The sequence below is a fragment of the Onychomys torridus genome, chromosome 1 (assembly GCF_903995425.1).
Source record: "Onychomys torridus chromosome 1, mOncTor1.1, whole genome shotgun sequence".
Classification (NCBI taxonomy): Eukaryota; Metazoa; Chordata; class Mammalia; order Rodentia; family Cricetidae; genus Onychomys; species Onychomys torridus.
The window spans coordinates 148,616,831-148,641,496 of NC_050443.1; the positions used below are offsets into that span (position 1 = coordinate 148,616,831).

Sequence of the window (24,666 nt, forward strand, 5' to 3'; positions counted from 1 at the left end):
CAGCATACTCCCCTTGGGCTCCACTGCAAAGACAAGAAGAGTCAGGATTGTGATCTCACTTGTTCTTTCAGTATTTACCAGATACCAACTACACGCTAAGCGGTCACGGTCCTAGGGTTCGTTCAGTATTTACCAGATACCAACTACACGCTAAGCAGTCACGGTTCTAGGGTTCAATCAGTATTTACCAGATACTAAACATGTTAAGCAGGCACAGTCCTAGGGTTCATTCAGGATTTACCAGACACTAGCCATGCATTATGCACTCATGGTCCTAGTTCATCTAGGATCTTTACAGGAACAAAAGTAGCAGCTTGGCACTAACCAAAGGGGGGCCTTGCTTATCAGCTCAGGACCATCAGACAGACCTGGTTTCATTAAGGGAATTTGACTGGTAAAATAAGGAAATATAAGGAACCCATTACCCCAGCTTTAATAAGAGAGAAATTTTGAAATTATAAGAAAATATAAGGATTAGTTTATGATGAATCTCATTTTAAAATACATGCTTAATTAACCCTTTTATGCTGAACTAAGCAATTATAAACAAAGTTCAGGCTCATGTTTCATCAGATTAAACCAGTACATATATTTCAAAGGAAAGATATTTTAAAATTATAACTGCAACAAAATGATCACACCTAGAATAATAAAACTCTTTCTAATATTAACGGATACTGAGTCAGACAAAGGTCACACTATCTCCAAGCAACTTTCTGCTGTTGCCATGGCATCATCCCTGAATCTGCATAGCTACTAGAAACTCGAACATTATCTTGTAGGCACCACTTGAAGAGGATTCTTAATGACTAATGTTCCCGTGAGCAATGCTGAGTCAATGGCAAATGGATCGATGTCCTGGAACACCATGAGCAAGGCGTGGGAAGTGTGCAGTAAGTCTCTCTGTCTCCTTCACAATGCTCTGTCCTCCACTCTGCACTCCCTAAAATATATTCCACCGCACCCTCATTTTATAGCCAAAGCTGAGCTTAGAGTATCACCCATGGGCTAACAGTGACTGATGGACAGTTTAGAATGGTGTTGGCTCATGTCAAGGAGACACAGGTTTCCTTTGCAAACTAACTGCTCTTTGAGCAGGTAGTATCCGAGGACTGAAAGTCACAAGAGCAAACTCTGGGATGGGGGCATGGATGGGGTAGAGTGCTTGCCTGTCAAGTTCGAGGCCCTGTGTTCAATCACCTGTGTGCGTGGGGGGGGGGGGGGTGTATGCAGGGAAGCCAGACCAGTGACTGGCTAAACTGGGGCTTTAGTTAAATGCAAACAAAACAAAAACAAAAACAAACAACAAAAACATGTCTGCCAAGAGCCAGACACCTAGCAAGTTGTCCCCAACACTGAATCAGCTTTACCCTTCCCTGCTTTTTCCACAGACAAAGGCTACTCATTGCTTTATTGACTTCTGAAACCAAAGTACTAGCACAACTTAACACCTTTTATTATTGTTGTTGTTATTTGTTTGTTTCTTGGTTCTTTTGTTTTTGTTTTTTTAAAGATTTATTCGTTTATTACGTATACAGTGTTCTGTCTGCACATATCCCCACAGGCCAGAAGAGGGCACCAGATCTCATTACAGATGGTTGTGAGCCACCATATGGTTGCTGGGAATTGAACTCAGGACCTTTGGAAGAGCAAACAGTGCTCTTAACCTCTGAGCCATCTCTCCAGCCCTGTTTCTTGTTTTTCATAACAGGGATTCTCTGTGTAGCTACAAGCTTTAATTCTGGCAATTTCCTGGGAACCTGTGGTATGGACCTGCACAGAGCCCCATCCACCTGGCCATTATTTAACTAAAGATTGCTTCAAATTTGGCTTTAAGCTGTAGTAGTGATCTTATTCTTGATCGGTGGGTTTAACACTTTCCCCTGTAGAAAAGGACTTTTAAAAATGTATAGTGACCCTCGTATCCTGGCGGTAATCAGCAGCTGTCTAATTGGATCATAAGCCTGCCCAACAGGAAGGAAATCATGCCTGATAGTAGAAACCTAGGTAACTACACAGAGCTAGTAAAGGCATGGCTCTTGGAACACCTACAACCGCCGTGTGACTGAACCAGCACAGTTCCTAACTACGTTCAAAACACTCATCCTTACACCCCAGATACGTGTAGCTTCTGCTTCTCATCAAAGAAGCTTCTCTTTATGGCAGATGGAGACCACTGGAGAAAGCTACAACTTGTCAACCTGCAGAGAACAAGAGATCACGGGTGCCCAGCCCCAGGGAACACATCTACAACCTGAAGCTGGGGAACACCGAGGAAGATGGGCAGAAAGACTTGATGAGGGGCAAGAAAACTTGTGTCTCCTAGGAATGACGGGGAAGCCACACCCTCAATACCTCAACAATATGGCCGCCTAAACACGAGATGAACAAAGACAACACCAATAGGCACGCTAACATGGAAGGGGAAATTTCTCATGGGACTCCTCTCCTAGATAGAGAACTACAAGCAACTAGTCTTCCCTAGGGAAAAGCTCCCTCGTTAGTTATTTAACAGAAAGTAGTCAGTCTGGAAGTCCATATACACACCAACCACGCTAAAACAGACTCAACAGATTGCGTGTGTGTGTGTGTGTGTGTGTGTGTGTGTGGTGTGGTGTGTGTGTAAAACAAAGATAAAAGAGGACATGAATTTGGAAAAGGGTCAAGATGGGGAGAAAGGAGTTGGAAGGAGGGAAAGTGGAGGGGACAATGTAGATATATTAAGAAAACAAAATTTTCTAAAACGTATTTTATATTAACCCCAGCTTTTTCTCATATCATCCACTCATCTTGTTTTGTGGCAGAGTTCAACCAAGGCATAGATGAGAAAGGAAAGAGAATGGGAGATGGTGGGAGGGGCCAATCAGTTAAAGAGGAGCTTGCCACCAAGCCTGGTGACCTGAATTTGAGCCCCAGGCCCACATGGTGGGAAGAAAAGAGAATTGACTCATGTGGATTGTTCTCCAACCACATGAATGCTGTGGTACATGTGTCTACACACATAAACTTTCTCATACACAAATCAATAAATAAGTATATATATATTTTTAGAATGACATTGTTTGGACCTAAGAGACTGTAATCCAATAGGAGAGCACTATGTAAAAGGATGGAAATGCTGAACGGTTTTTCCGTTAGATGTTCTTAATATCAGCTGTCTCGTCTAAATATCGCAAGTATGTTTGAATGCCATGTGAAGCTTAACTACAGAGGAATCATTAAACAAAGTTATGAGTGCCACCTTTTGGTGAAAAAGTATTATGAAAAATGCTCATCTGTATAAACCAGGCAGAGGCAATCAGAAAAGTATCTCATGTGGAAGGGAACTTCAAAACATAGATTTAACATCTATTGGAAATGAAGAGCTGAGGGCCTGAAGCTACAAGGGAGGCTGCAGGAGGCAATGCTTAGGGGTGGCAAGCCTCAGACCCACTCGTGTGAGTGAGCAGTGGCTTGAACTGCCTCTGCGGCCACTGGGGGGGGGGGGGCGCTGGGGGAGGTGGGGGGGGAGTGGCCATGCATTTCACTGTTCAGTGCAAAGTGAAGGGAAACCAGTGGACAACTTCATCTAAAACCAGTACACATTCTTCCAAGAATCCCTAAGAAAGTTCAATATGCTAGATGAAACCAGAATAACTGATCAAGAACGAAAGAGCTGGCAAGAGGCTGGAGTTGAGGAGACCCCACTGTTTTCTGGCTAACTAAAGCCTCCGTATCCAGGTGCCTAGATGCTGCTGTCTGTACAAGTACATACAGAGTCAATGTGTGAGAAAAAGCTCAAATAAAAAATAAATTGTATACAGAGACAGGGAAGCAGTTCATAACAGCTAAAATGGCTTTTCCTAAGAGTGGAACAAAAACTTAAGACTATATAAAGCTCGATGATTTTTATTTTTTATTAGAGCCCCCTTGCCAGGAATCCTGGGTGAAAAGCCTGAGATTTAGAAGTAGCTGCCACATACTCAGCTTAGTTTTATCTAGGTTTGTACATTTCGTCCTTCCTTGTGTCTAAAGAAGAACATGATGTTTAATTTCATGGACACTATGGAAATTTCTCAAATGAAAGCTGCTTTGGAATATTTGGAGAAAGGTGACACTCTAGCCAGTATTTTTATGAAAAATATTTCTACATATTTTCCACACACACACACACACAAACAGCAACACAAAACTCAGGAGCGGAGAACACACTAAGCCTCACCTCTCCCCAGATCTCCCCCTGGCTCTCATGTTGCCTAGGCTGGCTTTGAACTCCTGCTCCTCCTCCTCTTTCCATCTCCCAATGCTAGGACCACAGGAGAGTACCACCACGTCCAACTCAGGATGTTGCATTTTTATAAGTCAAAAAGTAGTAGGAGTTAGCAAGTACTGTAGTGGCAGATGGCTGACATAGAATACATGAGGCCCTCAGTCAGACCTAACACCAAAAATGACAATAAGACAGGCATGGGCCGGGTGGTGGTGGCACATGCCTTTAATCCCAGCACTCAGAGGCAGAGCCAGGTGGATCTCCGTGAGTTCAAGCCCAGCCTGGGCTACCACGTGAGTTCCAAGAAAGGCACAAAGCTACATAGAGAAACCCTGTCTCGAAAAACAAAAACAGAAACAAACAAACAAACAAACAAAAAGACAGGCATGGCCAACACCTTTAATCCCAACACTCAGGAGGCAGAGGCAGAAAGATCTTTATGAGTCTGAGGCCAGCTTGATCTATACATATTGAGTCTCCAGGCCAGCCAGAACTACATAGTGAGATCTTTTCCCAATTAAAGAGTTTAAAATATTTCCTGGACTGTAACAGTTAAAAAGCTGAACCTGGCTTGGTGGCTCAGGCCTAAAATTTCAGCATTGGGGAGATTGAGTTAAGAGAATTGCTATGAATTTGAGGCCAGCAAGACCTTGTCTAGACTTAAAAACAAACAAGAAAAAAAAAAATCCAAAGCAAAACAAAAACACCCCCAACAAAAAACAGTAACAGATCCTGAAGAATCTGCCTCCTATCTGAATGTAGGAGCCCTGGGATGCTACCACGTCCTCATGGTTGCTCAATAGGCCCTTGAACTCACGGAACCACCTTCCCAACCCATTTGCACTCTTTTTTCAAAAGCAACTGTCTTGGTTAGGGTTACTATGGCTGTGATGAAACACCCCGACCAAAACAAATTGAGGAGGAAAGGATTTGTTTGGCTTACACTTCCATGCCACTGTTCATCACTGGAGGAAATCAGGACAGGAACTCAAATGGGGCAGGAACCTGGAGGCAGGAGCTGATGCAGAGGCCATGGAGGGGTGCTGCTTACTGGTTTGTTCCTCACGGCTTGCTCAGCCTGCTTTCTTATACAAGCCAGGACCATCAAACCCAGAGGTAGCCCCCACCCAGAATGAGCTGAGCCTTCCTCCATCAATCACTAAAATGCCTTACCAGCTGGTCTATAGCTTGATCTTATGGAGGCATTTTCTCAGCAGAGGCTCCCCACTCTGTTGATGACTATGCCTTAGGTCAAGTCAACATAAAAGCAGCCAGCACAGCAGCTTCCTCAGCTTTAGAAGTCAAACACACTAACAATAATTTCAGCTTGTTTCCCCTTGTGTCCCTGAGAGACATGCTTCTTGTTTCTGTTTGCCTTTAACATTGTATCAGAAGTTGGAACCAAAGGTTTCTAGAATGTGCTTTTGAGTGTGTACTATTGAGTGACTTTTAAGAATGGCAAAAAGAGTTCTGGGATCAAGTCGAAGCAAGCCATGCTGGGCTCAATGGAAAATGGAAAGGCAATTAAATATTATTACTTTTCTCAACCAGGCTATAAATGTCCCCTGGGTTTATACTTAAAGGAAATAAATGGAAAAGCAGGGATTAAACAAACAAACAGGATTTAAAAAAAAAAACACAAAAAACAGCACTTTGTAGCCTTGGTTGGCCTGTAATTCACTATGTAGAGCCATGTTGGCCTTGAACTCACAGAGCTCCAGCTACCTCTGCCTCTTGAATACTATGGTTACAGGTGTGTGCCACCATGCCCAGCAAGGATAAACTTGACATTTTTGCATTTAGCATCTAAAGTATCCCAAGGAAGTAGAAAGACCAGTGATGACTTTGTTAATATTACACAAAGTCAAAATTTATGGTTATTATGCTCACTCATAGATTCTGTGTGGATATTTCTGATACAAAATAAAAACATCTAAATTGAAGTACCATGTTTCACTTTCAGAGCATCCTGTGTGACCTGGGAGGCTGGGCCTGAAACATTTGTAATTTTGCATGGTTTCACCTGGAACATTCTCCTTTGAACTCAGAAACCTTAGTGCAAGAGAGGCACTCCTCTCTAAGGAAGCCCAAGGAACACTAGGGAGAGCTCCATATGGTGAAAAAATCCAAGGCCCTATTCAACATTCCCAATTTCTCTTCCAGATCACAAGTGATCACCAAATTTCCCACTATGTAAATGAGGCCACCTTGGACTTCTGGCCATACCCTTCCAGTAGAGTCTAAGTGCCCAGTCAACTTAGAATGAAACATAGTAATAAATGACAAAAATAGGATACATAGAAATGACAATTTTCGAGCTGGGCGGTGGTGGTGCACGCCTTTAATCCCAGCATTCAGGAGGCAGAGCCAGGCAGATCTCTGTGAGATCCAGGATAGGCACCAAAACTACACACACACACACACACACACACACACACACACACACACACACACACAAAGAGAAAGAAAGAAAGAAAGAAAGAAAGAAAGAAAGAAAGAAAGAAAGGAAGGAAGGAAGGAAGGAAGGAAGGAAGGAAGGAAGGAAGGAAGGAAGGAAGGAAGAAAGAAAAGAAAGGAAGAAAGAAAGAAAGAAAGAAAATAAGAAAGAAAATAAGAAAGAAAGAAAGAAAGAAAAAGAAAAGAAATGACAATTTGCTTTTTGGAGGTGGGTGTTAGATAGCTCCTAACAGGAGGAAACAAAATCCCTTACCTGTTAGGCTGAAAAGAGACTTGGTCATAACCTGTGAGCTCACACAGATCCTTCTCCAGCTCTTGGAAAAGCTGCTGGTATCCCTGGGCTTGGTCCAGAGGCACAAAGGGGTGGATGTTAGCAAATTCTTTCCATGTGATGGGCTGAAAAGCAGTAAGAACATAAGCACATGTACACTGTAAAAGTAACAATGATTTTAATGATGATGGTAATGACAATATACCAACACCAAGAATGGCATGAAGGAGCCAGGGTCTGTCAAGGCACTCAGAATATGCATTCAGTTTCTCTGCACAACCTAAGGAAATAGGAACTATTACTATCTACATTGTACAAGTGGAACACAAAGGCCAAGAAGGAAACTCACACTGAAATATGATTCTTTCTATCCAGGAGCAGAAAGGTCCCAGAACAGACTTACATCCCTGAAGCAGTGAGTTCTACATGTGCACACATGCATACACAGTATTTTCTTTTCACTGAGCAGAACCAGCCATGAACAGAAATGCAAACAGAAAAGATCCTTCCTAACACAGTCCCAAATGGGTTCCTTTGCCTGAAACAATTCGCAATATCAGAATAATCTCAAGAGATAAAAGGAATAAGTTAGCTCTGCTGAAGTGATCTTGGCCTTATAGAGATGAGCACCTCTTACAACACCATGTTAATCACATTCCTGTTGATGCAGATAATAAATTTAAACCTCAAATCTCACCCTTCTGAAACTGTGACTGGATTTACAGAAAGAGGTATATATTGTCTATTTGGGTTTTGACATGAGAACTCAAGGTACTGCCTTTGCCTCCCAAGTGCTGGGATTACAGGCATGTGACCGTCAGAAGTTTACTTTAGCCCTTTAATTTTTTTCTCTGTTGTTGTAACTAAGAGGCAAACCATAGTCCACGGGTGCCTGGCGAGTGTTCTACCAAAGAGCCAACCTCGGCCCATGCTCAGCGTTCTTAAGTCTGCCTCGGAGGCTAACTACAAATTGGTAAAAATAGAAGTTTTTTTTTAAATCCCAGATTTAGAAAACAAAAAATAAAAATTAGTTACCTGTTTTAATTTTTTAAAAAAATTAATTTATGGAGTTGGCAAGATGAGTCAGTGATGGAGTTGCCTGATGACCTGACTTGATCCCTAGGACCCACACAGTAGAACGAGAGAACCACTGTGCATTGTGGCATGCATGTACACACACAGACACACACCACACACACACACACACACACACACACCTACACAAAACCATAAAAGATAGTAACAGTAATAATAATCTTACATAACTGGGCATGGTAGACATGCTTGCATACCTAGCTATTTGGGAACCTAAGCTGGGATAATAACTTACATCGTTGGCTTTAAAACTATCATGAGGTAAAACTTTGATGATAAGAGGAAGTTTTAGCCATACATTTTGTTGTTGTTTTGTTTTGTTTCTTGAGGCACAGTTTCCTCTGTCCTGAAGCTCGATTTGTACACCAGATTAGCCCTCAGCTCAGAGATCTGCCTGCCCCTGCCTCCTGAGTGCTGTGGATTAAGAGCACGTAGCACCACACCAGCTTTATCCATAAATTTAACTGATTAAGTTGTGAAGAAATATCAGGGTCTCTGCCATGACTGCAGAATGGCAACATAAAGGATTGCTAAAGCACATAGCCCACAGTCCAGGGAGGTTTTTTTTCATCCACTTCTGTACAAACTGGAAATCTGCCCCTAAGCACCCACTTCGTAGACAGAGACCTACTTACTGTGAGTTCGGAGGCGCTATTGAGCTTCATGGTGCAGGACCCCTTGAAGAAACAGATCCAAGAAGCACCCCATTAATGATCATCTACAGCCCATCTCACAACCCGCCCACCTCCCCACAAGGGAAGCCTCTTGCATTGTATTGAGATACGAGCACAGGAGGACTCAGGATGGGGCTAGTGAAAAGAAAGGCCACAAACAGCTACCAATGGAATCATGCTGTGAACAAGGGAAATGTCTTTGTTTTCTAGTTTCTTCATATACCGGACAAGGTTGGTTTCTGAGTGATAGCTGTGAACATGAAACATAAGGTCAGAGCCATTGAATTAGAGTCATGCTGATCCTCATACAAAATAAGGAAGGAGTCGTACCCCAAAGCCGCGGTAATTGTATGTCATAGGGAAGGGCAGAGACTCTAGTGGACCTCTTGACATTTTTGCATTTAGCATCTAAATATCCCAAGGAAGTAGAAAGACCAGTGATGACTTTGTTAATATTACACAAAGTCAAAATTTATGGTTATTATGCTCACTCATAGATTCTGTGTGGATATTTCTGATACAAAATAAAAACATCTAAATTGAAGTACCATGTTTCACTTTCAGAGCATCCTGTGTGACCTGGGAGGCTGGGCCTGAAACATTTGTAATTTTGCATGGTTTCACCTGGAACATTCTCCTTTGAACTCAGAAACCTTAGTGCAAGAGAGGCACTCCTCTCTAAGGAAGCCCAAGGAACACTAGGGAGAGCTCCATATGGTGAAAAAATCCAAGGCCCTATTCAACATTCCCAATTTCTCTTCCAGATCACAAGTGATCACCAAATTTCCCACTATGTAAATGAGGCCACCTTGGACTTCTGGCCATACCCTTCCAGTAGAGTCTAAGTGCCCAGTCAACTTAGAATGAAACATAGTAATAAATGACAAAAATAGGATACATAGAAATGACAATTTTCGAGCTGGGCGGTGGTGGTGCACGCCTTTAATCCCAGCATTCAGGAGGCAGAGCCAGGCAGATCTCTGTGAGTTTGAAGCCAGCCTGGTCTATGGAGCGAGATCCAGGATAGGCACCAAAACTACACACACACACACACACACACACACAACACCACACACACACACACACACACAAAGAGAAAGAAAGAAAGAAAGAAAGAAAGAAAGAAAGAAAGAAAGAAAGAAAGAAAGAAAGAAAGAAAGAAAAAAGAAATGACAATTTGCTTTTTGGAGGTGGGTGTTAGATAGCTCCTAACAGGAGGAAACAAAATCCCTTACCTGTTAGGCTGAAAAGAGACTTGGTCATAACCTGTGAGCTCACACAGATCCTTCTCCAGCTCTTGGAAAAGCTGCTGGTATCCCTGGGCTTGGTCCAGAGGCACAAAGGGGTGGATGTTAGCAAATTCTTTCCATGTGATGGGCTGAAAAGCAATAAGAACATAAGCACATGTACACTGTAAAAGTAACAATGATTTTAATGATGATGGTAATGACAATATACCAACACCAAGAATGGCATGAAGGAGCCAGGGTCTGTCAAGGCACTTAGAATATGCATTCAGTTTCTCTGCACAACCTAAGGAAATAGTAACTATTACTATCTACATTGTACAAGTGGAACACAAAAGCCAAGAAGGAAACTCACACTGAAATATGATTCTTTCTATCCAGGAGCAGAAAGGTCCCAGAACAGACTTACATCCCTGAAGCAGTGAGTTCTACATGTGCACACATGCATACACAGTATTTTCTTTTCACTGAGCAGAACCAGCCATGAACAGAAATGCAAACAGAAAAGATCCTTCCTAACACAGTCCCAAATGGGTTCCTTTGCCTGAAACAATTCGCAATATCAGAATAATCTCAAGAGATAAAAGGAATAAGTTAGCTCTGCTGAAGTGATCTTGGCCTTATAGAGATGAGCACCTCTTACAACACCATGTTATCACATTCCTGTTGATGCAATAATAAATTTAAACCTCAAATCTCGCCCTTCTGACAACTGTGACTGGATTTACAGGAAGAGGTATATATTGTCTGTTTGGGTTTTGAGATGAGAACTCAAGGTACTGCCTTTGCCTCCCAAGTGCTGGGGTTACAGGCATGTGACCGTCAGAAGTTTACTTTAGCCCTTTAATTTTTTTCTCTGTTGTTGTAACTAAGAGGCAAACCATAGTCCACGGGTGCCTGGCAAGTGTTCTACCAAAGAGCCAACCTCGGCCCATGCTCAGCGTTCTTAAGTCTGCCTCGGAGGCTAACTACAAATTGGTAAAAATAGAAGTTTTTTTTTAAATCCCAGATTTAGAAAACAAAAAATAAAAATTAGTTACCTGCTTAATTTTTTAAAAAAAATTAATTTTATGGAGTTGGCAAGATGAGTCAGTGATGGAGTTGCCTGATGACCTGACTTGATCCCTAGGACCCACACAGTAGAACGAGAGAACCACTGTGCATTGTGGCATGCATGTACACACACACACACACACACACACACACACACACACACACACACACTACACAAAACCATAAAAGATAGTAACAGTAATAATAATCTTACATAACTGGGCATGGTAGACATGCTTGCATACCTAGCTATTTGGGAACCTAAGCTGGGATAATAACTTATATCGTTGGCTTTAAAACTATCATGAGGTAAAACTTTGATGATAAGAGGAAGTTTTAGCCATACATTTTGTTGTTGTTTTGTTTTGTTTCTTGAGGCACAGTTTCTCTGTCCTGAAGCTCGATTTTTACACCAGATTAGCCCTCAGCTCAGAGATCTGCCTGCCCCTGCCTCCTGAGTGCTGGGATTAAGAGCACGTAGCACCACACCGGCTTTATCCATAAATTTAACTGATTAAGTTGTGAGAAATATCAGGGTCTCTGCCATGACTGCAGAATGGCAACATAAAGGATTGCTAAAGCACATAGCCACAGTCCAGGGAGGTTTTTTTTCATCCACTTCGGTACAAACTGGAAATCTGCCCCTAAGCACCCACTTCGTAGACGAGACCTACTTACTGTGAGTTCGGAGGCGCTATTGAGCTTCATGGTGCAGGACCCCTTGAAGAAACAGATCCAAGAAGCACCCCATTAATGATCATCTACAGCCCATCTCACAACCCGCCCACCTCCCCGCAAGGGAAGCCTCTTGCATTGTATTGAGATACGATGCACAGGAGGACTCAGGATGGGGCTAGTGAAAAGAAAGGCCACAAACAGCTACCAATGGAATCATGCTGTGAACAAGGGAAATGTCTTTGTTTTCTAGTTTCTTCATATACCGGACAAGGTTGGTTTCTGAGTGATAGCTGTGAACATGAAACATAAGGTCAGAGCCATTGAATTAGAGTCATGCTGATCCTCATACAAAATAAGGAAGGAGTCGTACCCCAAAGCCGCGGTAATTGTATGTCATAGGGAAGGGCAGAGACTCTAGTGGACCTCAGTGCACACCTGGTGTAAGAAGCTACCTTTAAGAAGGAGAGAACCCTGGGAAGAGGCTAGAGTTCCTCAGACCAACATCTGCCTAGCAAATACATCTGCAAATTCCCCTCCCCATCCCAGTCCCAGCACAGTGGAGCAGCCACAAGACAAGGTACACTTGGCTCACATCAGGGATGGGTTCTATCTGGCATGGATATATTAGTGAGCCTGGCTGAGTGGCAATAACCCAGGACCTAGTGGTCAGCATCAGGAGCAACTACCCTCCCAAGCTCCCTGGTTCATTGCCAGGACACAAAATGCAGAATTCACTGAAGCCACACAAACCTGTTGAACACCTGATGTGTGAGAAATGGGCTGCTTCTCTTGAATGAAGACCCCAAAAGACCTCTCCTTTCCTCTCCCATGCTTTCAGCTACCAATTCCTACAAGAAAGATGTGGAAACTGAAGGACGTGGCATGGATAGAAGCTTCCAGGCTAGATTAAAAATCCAAAAATAACGTATCAAGACATTCATTTAAAAGCCAAACTAATTGAACACTTAGAAGAAAATAAATGGACAGATATACAGGACCTATGATTTAGCAATGGTTTCTTGTTCTTTGTTATTTCTTGTTTGAGACAGGGCTTCACTATGTAGTTCTGGCTGGCTTGGAACTTGCTATGTAGATAGGCTAACTCTGAACTCACAGAGGTCCACCTGCTTCTGTCTCCCAAGTGCTGGGACGAAAGGTATGCATTTTGCCACTACGTCCGGCTTTAACAATGACTTCTTAAATATTATACCAAAAGCATGAGCAGCAAAAGAAAAAAAAAAGATGACCTGTGTAGGGGGCACAGAGGTCTTCGTGCTCACAACCATGTACTAGAGGAACCTGAAGCACATAGGGCTGTTTCTTTAAGAGAAGGATTGTAAAACCTGTTTTCTGCTAGGAAGGCTGGAGCAGATGGACTTTTTAGCCTGGTGACTTTCATGTGCTATCCTCAATATCTTCATGGCTGGGAACTTTTCCAGCACTGGACCCTCTTCCAGATCCTTATTGTGAGTTTGTCTTTCTCAATCAACCATAAACAAATCTGTTTTTCTCAGTCAAATTCTAGAAACTATCTTTATGGACTTTACAAAGAGTTTCGATGTAGTCACATAGGATCTGTATTTAGCTTAATTTGCTCCTCAAGGAGATTTATGCATGCTTTGTTGAATACTCAGGACTGAGTTACTCATCACCAGAATAATTTTCACCATATTGTACTGTGCTTAAATACACCTGAAATAAACCACTTGAGGTTAGACTCCCAAAGAGTCCAAAGAGTGAGCCAAAGTGGCAGTAGCTGGGGTGCACTGAGTCAACAGGCCTTCTTGCCTCCCTCGGCTCATCTCTCTGCTGCCGTAAAGGTCCCAGAGATTGTTGCAGACTTGTATTTCACTGAAATTATAAACATTTGAGGGGCTGAGTTTTAGCTCAATTGGCAGAATGCTTCTGAAGCGTGCAGGAGATCTGCATTTTGTCCACAGAACAGCACAAACTGGATGTGTGGCACACACCTATAATCCTAGTGCTGGGAAGGTAGAGGCAAGAAGGTGAACAGTTCAGTCCTTGCGAAGAGGGAGAGATGGCTCAATGGTTAAGAGCACTAGTTGCTTTTCCAGAGGACCAAGGTTCAGTTCCCAGCACCCACATGGCGGTTCACAACTCTCTGTAACTCCAGTTCCAGAGAATCTTACACCCTCTTCAAACCACATATATTCATACAGGCAAGGTACTCATATGTGTAAAATAAAAATAAATAAATCTAAAAAAAAACTGTTCAATAGTTGGTTACACTAGACCTTGTCTCAACAACAATAATAACAAATTAAAATCAGAACATTTGAGTTGTGGGTGTAGCTCAGGACCAGGTCACTTGCCTTGCATAATAAGCAAGGCCCAAGTTAAAAACCTAGTACATGCCCCCAAAGAGCAGCAACCAAGAGCTGTAAATGAAAAACTGTAGCTCAGGAATCAAGTCCTTACTTGTCCAGTGTGTGTGAGGTTCTGAGTTCAATCATTAGCATAAGGGAAATAAATAAGCAAAAATAAAAACATTTGTTCATCAGTGATATTATCCTGAAGAGCCAAAAAGCTGCTCAAATAAAGGGAGAAAATTTATGCAAATCATAAGGATTTTCTATCTAGAAGATCCAATTAAATGCATGGCTGCTCCTCTTCCTTCTCTTTGCTAATAGCATCATGTGCAGGTTTTAGTTAACTTTACCCAAACTAAAGTCACCTGGGAACAGAGAATCTCAACTGAGGAATTGCCTCCATCAGATTGGCCTGGAGGCAAGTCTACAGGGCACTTTCTTCAGTGAGGATTGATGAGGGAGGGGCTGGCCTACTGTGAATGTTACCACACAGGGCAAGAGGGCCTGGAATGTGTGAGAAAGCAAGCCAGTAAGCAGCCATCTTTCACAGTCTCCATCTGCGTTCCTACCCTGACTTCCCTCAGTGATGTACTGTGCCTTCCTGCCCCTAAATTGCTTTTGGTCAGAGTGTGCCATCATAGCAAGAGAAAACAAATGGAAATACACGGTTTGAGTCTTGTATTAATGACTCCAGAAACATTCCTCAAATGCACACAGGTCAATAGTCTCAGGGAACACTCAGTCCAGTGTTCATTCTATGGGGGAAGGAGTTTACTTGGTCCTTTTAATTAATAAAATCTGACATTGGGGGAACATAGTGAAGCTTCTTGGTCATTTATAATTATAATTATAATTGTATCTGGAGCTGAATAATGTTCTCAAAAGAGTCCAGACAACCACAGATCACCACTCAGCACTCTGGAAGATATTTCAGCTTCTATAGTAAAAGCTTTCTTTCATTGGCTCACTCAATAAATATTCCATAAAGTCATATCCATGCAACAAACCATGGAGAAAGTGTGTAGAATGTTCTGGGTGAGTCTTGCCAGAGGTCTAAGGAGCCACTGGCTTCTCTCACTTTAATTCTATGGAAGGATAACCCGTCTTGCTCATCCCTAACAGGTCACTGCTGTGGAAAGCCACTCAGTCATGCAAAACTGCGTTAGTGTCGCAGGACTATCTCTCCTCCTGACCTTTATGGCTGTTTCCCCAGGATAGCAAGGACATCTGAACCCACCCTCCTCTTCTATCACACCATCTTAGTGTGTAATAACTCACCCTCAAGTTTCAGATCTTACTGTAGGAAATTGGTCCAAGCCCCAGTGAGAAGCTGCTCTATTCTACTCATAGTTTCCTCACAGCCCAGGCTGGGATTTAGTGTCTGGCTCCTCACTGGTCTATACACTTAGTGAAGGCAGAGATCATGTCCAATTTGCCATCATAACCTCAAGACATAGCATAATACCTGGCATATATTACATCCTTGAAAAATTACTCATTAAATGAGTGTAATAAATTTCCCAGAATACAATGTCACAAATCTTTGTATTGAAGTCAGGGTGCTGCATCACTAATAATCCACCTACCCTGGATGTACTGTCCTCAACAGGGTCTGTTAACAGTGACTTTAACTATCAACAGTCACAGGAAGAAAGGGACAGGCAGTGCCATAATTTGAACAGTGGCTGGCCACTGCCACACTTGACCCTGTTCTCACTCACATTCAGCCCACAAAAGGCAGAGCAGAGCCATCCTGGACACCACATCTAACAATCATTATGAAGACTCTGCAGTCTTTACTTACTGCGGAGGACTCACAGCCAAAGACCCACAGCAAATCATCCAGATCCTTCTCAGTGACGGTTTCATCCAAAGAAATGCCAAGCTACAGGAACAAAAACCAAAAGGAAATCATCAGCCCCAAACTCCAGACCACCAAGGGTAACTATACAAAATGCCAAATTGGGAGAAGGTTCTGGACAAACTCTTCATCCACTCTAGAACACAAGGGTATCATCAGGACCACACTGATCTCTACAGGAAAGTGACTAGATCAGTCTCCAACTTGACAAGCTTTAGATTTGGGCAAGCCACCTGTGGACACTAACTATGCCAAAAGCCTTGTAACTTCTTCGGGGGCCATGGCCTGCGAATAGCATGAACAGGTTCCTGGAGGCAAGGCCTGGAGAATTTAACCCATTTTTGGCAAGGCCAATGGATAGTTTGCTATATAAATCTGCTCATGACCCCAGGAGCATATGAGCTACCTGCTCTCCTTGCTTTCCTTATACAAATCATACTGTTGGCTGCCTCTGGTTTCACTTTCTCAGAGCTATGGATGGAATGGCTACTGCATTAGGAAAACTTCTCCCTGGTGAATCTCCTCTGGGTAAGTCAGTCAGAAGGGATGTTGTTAAAAATATACAGTGGACCTGATTCAGCTCCTAAAGGCTTTGAAGTTTCAAGTGTGACCATGAATTCGGGATTCTTAAGAACAGGATGGTGCCTTCTAATGCACCTTGTGGCTAGTCTGAAAGAGGCACAGTAGTTCATGACATTACAAATTTGCATAACTGTTCTGGAGAGAATGATTCTAACCACAAGAGTCTAGGAGAAATGCAAATTATTAAATGATATTGAGAGTTAATGGGAACAGTCTAAGAACAGGGAAGGAAGCAGAATCATAGGAAACCATAGTGCCCTCTTTCATGATAGCTAAGAGGAAGGGGACATAAAAACAAGAGATAAAGAATGCCAACTATTAAGAGCAAGCTTTTAAGTTATGCAGTTTATAGGACAAAAGGAGAAAATGTGGTATATTCCCCCATAGGAGATAGAATAATATAGAATGAAGAATGATTGATTCAGCTTTGGCGGATGAGAGAACTGTGGGAGCTTAGATTTGACTAGAGGTAAATATTAACCACTAGAAGCAAAAGTCTCTTTCCCTTTGCATGACGCTGGAACCGTAAATGCTGCCAGCTGAGCACACTGTTCCTCCTGTAGGTGTGCCTGGTTAGAAAATGTCCTTTGTTGCTTGCTACGCTGCTTATGCTTCCAATATTAGAGCTACGAATCAAGGAGGTAATGATTCCCGGAGGGAAAGTTGGGGGCGGAAGGGGAATGAGCTAAGGGAACAAACTGGAAACTACTGTAATTATTATTAGAAACTTAAGGAAACAAATCTGATTGTAAAACTGTTCATGCAAACCATTGAAACTGTATAAATAGAAATGGCTCAGGCCATCGAGGGCCACTTGTTTGAAACAGGTGCTCAGAGTTCTCTTCCTTTCACCGACTTCACACATCTGTCCCAGGTCATCGGACCCGTTAGGATCAAGGCTTCCAGCAGTCTGATGACTTCAGGATGCTCCCATAGGAACTAAATGTGGTAAGCTTTTTCATCATTTAATTCACTTTGTTATCTAACAGTCTCCCCCACACAAAAACAGTCTTGAGAAAAGCTGAGGATAACTTATTTGTCTTTGAAAAAGTCACAGTACAAGTTGGAAATTTAAAACTTTACAAAAAATAGACTCTAAGTCCCTCTTTGTTAAACAAAATGGAAGGCGTTTCATGAGACAATCCCTGAAAGCTCAAAGAACTGGTAAAAAGTACTAAACATTTGACTTACTGTGCCATCTTCGAAGAGTCGAAAGTTGATTTGCCTCTGAGCGGCTCTGCCCAACACCTCCTTCACTGAACAGCCACACTGAACCTTCAAGGTGTCAAAGAACAGGTCATGCTGCAGCTGGTGTCCTGCTCGTTTGAGACCTAGACAAGACAGGGGACACACTAGTCTCTGACAGAGCTCTGCGCAACAGCCGCCAATGTCACAGACATCAAGAGGTGATTCCTGCTAGAGGTTCTTCCTCTCCTGGCCAGTATATCCGTGGCTGTTTTAAAAGGGATTTTAAAGGGGTATTTAAAAGTGAATTTATTACTATGTTATAGAAAATCATGAAACACTTATCAAACAAGGGAAGAAAAATCACCAGATCAACCAGAAATAAATTTTGATGTACATATTAGAAACAGCTGTAATATGTGTGTGTTTGCTTATCTATAGATCAGTTCCCACATAATTATTTTCAATAACTATATAGTAGTCAAATGTATGGATGCACCATTAAGTAATTACATGTTATCAAGCATTCAACCTGCTCCCAAGACTGGGCTATTTATTGTATACAAGGTTTCAAGGGACAATCCTTGCACACTTGTCTGATTACTTCCCTGAGGTAATTCCTAACAGTGGTGTAGCTGCATCAAATTGCAGGCACACTTTTTCAGTTGGTTTTTGTTACTGTTCTGGCAGCTAGAAATGGTTAGTCTCTGCACGTCTCTACGTGTGCAATAGGTGCATGTGGAGGCCAGAAGTCAACACCGAGTGTCTTCTCCAACCCTGCCCTATCATCTGTTGTTTGACACAGGATGGAAAACTGCATCTGAAGCACGTCCCCTCAGCTAAACTAGCCAGCTAGTAAACACCATCAATCATTAGTCAATGCTTCTCCACGGCTGGGATTACAGCTAATGTAATCTGAGCCATACCCAGCTTTTAAAGAGGTGTCTGAGCACCTGAATTATGAAGGGACACTAGTCCACTCGGGTATGTGGCTCTGGCAGGCCTTGTGCTTCTCAGTTCCCTCTGCCTGTTACAAACCCTTAGATTACTTTTCTAAAGACAACCCCCAAGCTCTTGTCCCTTATTTGGCCACTTCCTTTTCTTAAGGCTGACTACCAAAGTCCAGCTATCAATGTCCTGAAGTCCAGCAATCAAAAGTCCCCTTTGGTTCACATAATTAACATAGCCAATTAAAATTGAGTACCTTATCCTAATGTGATGCTTCCCCTTTACCTTTATAAACCACCATTTTCCTATGTGCCATGTCTGTCTCCTCTCCATCCAGAGTCTGTCCTTTGTCCTCTGGGACATCTACTGCCCCGTTTCCCTAGTTCCCTTCCTTTCTCCCTCTTCCTCTATTTCCTGTCTTTGTTCCTCATCTCTGCTCTCTATCCTTCTGGGCCAAATTAAAAAAAAAAAATCCTTTGTGCTGAGAACTTTGGTCTGAGAACTTCATCTTGGGGGATGTCTTGAGCCAACTTTGAGTTTTTCTACAATTTCAAGGCCTGTGTTTGTGATGCCATCTTCCCCACATCAATTTAAGAACTTTTGATACACAATATTTAACTGTCATGCATAAAAAGCTACACCAATAGGGTATTGACATTTCTTAATCTTTACCGAGGGAAAGGGGCTGAGAGACTAATTCTGTGGTCGAGTACACACAGCATCCTGAGCTTCATCCCCAGAATCATATGAAAACTAAAAGTTAAAAATAATAAAACAGTGTGTATGTGTGGCATGTGTCTGCAATCTCATCACTTGGAAGGCAGACAGAGGATCATGAGTTCAAGGTTATCTTTAGCTACATCATAAGCTTTAGGTTGTCTGAACTATACAAAACTTTGTCAAGAACACAACAAAATAAAATAGGTCCTGGATTAATAATGAGGTTGAAATTATAGGGGTTCACTGGTCATTTTTGTATATTTATCTATTTCTAAATTGTCATCTATTACAAATACCAACCCTCACTGAGTGTGGTGACACACACCTTTTGTCCTAGTACTCGGGAGGCAGAGAAAAAGGTATCACTTGAGTTCAAAGCCTGTTTGGTTTACATGGTGAATTGCAGGCTAGCCAGGGCTACATAGTGAGACCCTGTCTAAAAAAAAAAAAGAAAAGAAAGAGAAAAAAAAAGTCTGTCATACTGTCATAGATGTTAAAAATATTGTCCTCTTTTTTATCTGACCTCTGTATTCAGTGTTGGACACACCCCAAGTCTTTATGCTTGGTCATATGTATCAATCTTGTTATGCTGGAAACATAACCGACTCACCTTCAGACAAAATCAGAGTGGCATTATGAACCCTTTTAGCGATATGCTTCAGCCCATGGGAACCATGATAAATGGCAAACATGGCAGCCATGTTGGCTAAGAGTGCCTGAAACAAGAAAGAGCATTTATGGAATCAACAATGTGCAACAATGTATTGGAAGACAGGTAGTGGGAGGGAGGAATAATCATTCCTCTTAGTCTTAGGATGCTCAAAATGAAGAAAAATGAGTCAAAATGACATCTCTATGACAATCAAAAACCACTTATAGAGCCCGAGGGAAATAGCACTAAAGTCATCATACCAAGCCTTATGAAGGCATCTCACTAGTCCAACAGGATCATGTCAGTCATAAGAGGAAAGCAGGCTGATGTCAGTAGCAAGCAATAGCTACTGTTGGAAGTCAGTGGAGCGATAAAGACCTCAATGAGGAAAAGGGGAGATCCGGGGATTTTATGCACAATTAAACATTTCTTCAAGAATAAAAACAACAAGCAATTTTCAAACACTCAAAAATTCCAAGAAAACAATTCTTCTGAAGCTAAACCACAAGAGACTGAACTTCAGTGAGGCCTGGGTGAGATGGCAAGGGTAAAGCATTTACCCCAAAGTGAAAGGGCCTGTGTTCACATCTTCCAGAACGCACATAAAGACAGACACAGAAGTGTAATACCTGATACCAGGGACTGTCCCCTGACTGACACACAAGTGTCATAGCATGTGTGTGCCCACACTCATACAGATACATTAAGTACATGAATGTTATTTTAAAATATTCATTCACTTAATATTACACGTATGTGTGTGCCTGAGTTATGTATGTGCACCACATGTATTCAGGAACCCATGGAGGTTAGAAAAGGAATTGGATCCTCTGGGACTGAAGTTACAGACAGTTATGAGCCACCACATGGATGCTGTAAACTGAACCCAGGTCCTTTTCAAAAGCAGTAAGGAATCTTAACACAGAGTCATCTTTCCAGGCCCTGTAATTTATCTGGTATTTTGTTTTGTTTTGTTTGAGACAGGGACTGTCTCTATGTAACCCTGGCTGTCCTAGACCTCAGAATATAGATCAGGCTGGCTTCAAACTCACAAAAATCTGCCATCTTCTGCCTCCTGAATCCTGGAATTAAAATTAAAAGCATGTGCCACCACACCTTGCAGGCTCTGAAATGTTTTAAAAGTTGTGTGTGTGTGTGTGTGTGTGTGTGTATTGACCTGCATACCTTTATATTTATCTCATATACCATTTGTGTGTGTATGAGAGAGAGAGAGAGAGAGACAGAGAGACAGAGAGACAGAGACAGAGAGAGAACAGCACATAGAAGTAAGATGTCAATTCTTGGAAGCCAATCATCTGCTACTTTGTGGGCAATGTGGTTGAAAGTTGGGTCATGGGGCCCGTGTGCAAGGACCACTCCCCACTGAACCATCTCATCTCCGCCACCTTCTACTATTTCACTGTTAACAGGCTCTTGCCGTCTGACTCAGGTTGGCTTTGAATTCAGAATCCGCCTGCCTCAGTTTCCCTACTGCAGAGATTTCAGGCATGTACCCCCATACCTGGCTTTCTGGGGGACTTTTTTAAACTCTGTTTTCCATTTACCTTTTTAAAAGCTTTGCTAGCTGGGCGGTGGTGGCGCACACCTGTAATCCCAGCACTTGGGAGGCAGAGGCAGGTGGATCTCTGTGAGTCTGAGGCCAGTCTGGGATACAGAGCTAGTCCAGGACAGCCAGAGATGTTACACAGAGAAACCCTGTCTCAAAAAAAACCAAAAAAAAAAAAAACAAAACAAAACAAAACAAAAAAAAACCCTAAGGTAAACAAATAAAGAAAAAGCTTTGTTTATACAAACATATAAACATATTCTGATCAGATTGAATATTCTTTGTTCCAGATCCAATCCTCTGAACTCTGATTTTCTTTGTCTCTGCTTTGCCTAGACATTCTCCTGCCTCTTGTAAAGCACATACATCATTTTATATATTGAAACTAAGTCTCTATTATCTTTCTTTGGGGAAAGTGGTCTTATTATGCTGCCTAAGGTGGTCTTGAAATCATGATCCTCCTACCTTTACCTTCCAAGTTCTAGAGGCTGGAAGAATCAGAAATTTAAGAGTTTTCTTAGTTAAATAGTAGTTTTGAGGCTCCCCTGGGATACATGAGAACAATTCAAAGAAAAGTGAGAAAAAGGGGTGGGGCACAGGACATGGTGAGAACTTTTACACTGGTTAGACCACAAGTTTATGGGAAGATTTAAAATATAATCCGTTAACAGACTTTCAGAGATTAAAAGAAAAAAATAGCCATGCTCCATCAATGACACATATCTAAGAGAACTTCAGTGTGGACCGCATGATGGCACTTGGGAAGATGCAGGACTAAGAACAAGCAACAGTTGACAGAAGCAGCAGCAGAGGACACTCAAGGACAGCACAGAGGGGAACGCTCAGGAAAGGTCAGCCACGTCTTAGCAGAAGAGCAACCGCCTGCTGACAAAGACACTAGAGTATTGTGAGCAACTGCAGAACAAGTTGGGAAAAGGAACAATGGCATGAAAAACTAGATAGTCAGAAAAATGCAAAGATAAAAACCAGGGAAGACAGACTATGGCCATCCCCAGGGCAAATGTGATTTCCTTTCTTTCTTTCTTTCTTTCTTTCTTTCTTTCTTTCTTTCTTTCTTTCTTTCTTTCTTTCTTAAGATTTATTTATTTATTATGTATACAGCATTATGACTTCCTGCCAGAAGAGGGCACCAGATCTCATGACAGATGGTTGAGAGCCACCATGTGGTTACTGGGAATTGAACTCAGGACCTCTGGAAGAGCAGTCAGTGCTCTTAACCTCTGAGCCATCTCTCCAGCTCCTGATTTTCTTTATGTTTATATATATATATATATATATATATATATATATATATATATATATATATATATATATATATATATATATATACCATTTTCATAACTACTGGAAACATACAGAAAAACGACGACAGAGCGATACACAAACTAAAGGAATTACAGATAAAGCAGCCACCTAACTTTGTTCATTGTAGACAGGCCAGTATGCTTGGAAAATGATTTTCAAATTTTGAAGGAAAAAGGCCAGAGAGGTGGATCAGTGGGTAAGAATATTGCAAACCTAATAACCTGAGTTTGATTTCCAGATTCCACAGTAGAACGGGAGAACTGATTCATGCAAGTTGTTCTCTGACCTCCGCAAACGTGCCAGGACACAAATGCATCTATCACATGCATGCATGCATAAAATTTGAAGAAAAAAGAAAGAACAGGTGCTGGAGAGATGGTTCAGCCATTAAGAGCACTAGGTACTCTTTTAGAAGATCATAAGACCTGCCTGCCCTGCCTCCTTAGTGCTGTATAAAGGCACGTGCCACCACACCTGGCTGTGCCTATTTTTGGCGATGTGTGTGTGTGTGTGTGTGTGTGTGTGTGTGTGTGTGTGTACTTCTCATGCTGGGCCTTGGCTGAGTCTCTAAAGTCTGACTCCATCCCTGAAGCTACTTCAAGGAGGGCAGAAGCCCCCGAATCACTATCTATTCTGTCAGTTTCAGGAACCCCTTTTATGACCCCCAAAGAATGACTGCCAGAAGATACCAGTTTGGACCTTCCCCTCTATCACATCACCTCTGCCCTCCTGGCCTCCTTCTTAGAGATCTTCCATTGTAGCTCAAAGAGATGATGCCGCATTCCCACCCATACAGACTGCCCCATGGTTAAGAATTCGAGAGACCATGAGCCCAGTACTTCATAGTAAATACACTCAAAGTACATGGAAATTAAAGGGTATCCCTTTATCCTTTCCCTTAACTTAATCAGTTTAAGATGTTGAAGGTGTGATTTTAGGCAAAATAAACACAATGATGTCTCTTTTTTTTTCTTTGAAACAAGGTTTCTCCATGTAATATTTTGGTGCCAGTCCTGGATCTCACTCTGTAGACCAAACTGGCCTTGAACTCATAGAGATCCACCTGCCTCTGCCTCCCGAGTGTTGGGATTAAAGGCGTGTGCCACCACCACCCAACTCAATGATATCTTTTTTTAAAGATTGATTTTGATTTACCTGTAGGTGTGTTTGTATGCGTGTGTGTCTTGGTGAATGCATATCACATGTGTCTGGGTGTGCTCAGAGATCAGAAGAGGGCTTTGGATCCACTGGAGCTAGTGTTTCAGGCAGCTATGAATCTCCCAACATGGTTCTGGGAACCCAACTTGGATCCTCTAGAGGAACAGCAAGCATTCTTCACCACTGAGCCATCGAAGAAATGAATGTAAAGGCAAAGTGTGACCTAGAACAGCAGTAAGATACAAGACCAGGCTTTTCTGTCAGTAAGATCTGCCATCTCTAGTGTACATGGTTCAGCAAGTGGTATGTAGTCAGAAGATTTTCTGTGCCCCACCAAGGGCTGTGTGATGTCTTTCTGTATGCTGTGAATATATATGTTGCTCCCATTGGCTGATAAATAAAGCAGTTTTGGCCTATGACAAGGCAGCTTAGTGGTAGGCAGGAAATCCAAGCAGAGATACAGAGAGTTGGGGAAGATACCAGTCCACCGTCCAAGGAGCAACATGTACTGGGACACAGGTAAAGCCACGGAACACATGGTGATACATAGATTAATAGAAATGAGTTGAGCTAAGTTGTAAGAGCTAGCAAGAAGCTTGAGCCATAGACCATA

The 24,666-nt window shown here is 42.2% G+C and overlaps 1 protein-coding gene across 1 annotated transcript in view; it reads right to left on the minus strand.

Moving 5' to 3' along the window:
* Positions 1–24,666, minus strand: part of Gldc (glycine decarboxylase) — a 93,152-nt gene that overhangs the window by 33,723 nt on the left and 34,763 nt on the right. The window contains exons 9-15 of the mRNA XM_036209422.1: positions 19,961–20,066; positions 17,689–17,828; positions 15,859–15,939; positions 12,475–12,572; positions 11,930–12,014; positions 11,725–11,766; positions 9,982–10,124 (exon numbers count right to left, since the gene is read on the minus strand). Coding sequence (XP_036065315.1) covers positions 9,982–10,124; positions 11,725–11,766; positions 11,930–12,014; positions 12,475–12,572; positions 15,859–15,939; positions 17,689–17,828; positions 19,961–20,066 — 695 coding nt within the window. The remainder of the gene's footprint in view (positions 1–9,981; positions 10,125–11,724; positions 11,767–11,929; positions 12,015–12,474; positions 12,573–15,858; positions 15,940–17,688; positions 17,829–19,960; positions 20,067–24,666) is intronic.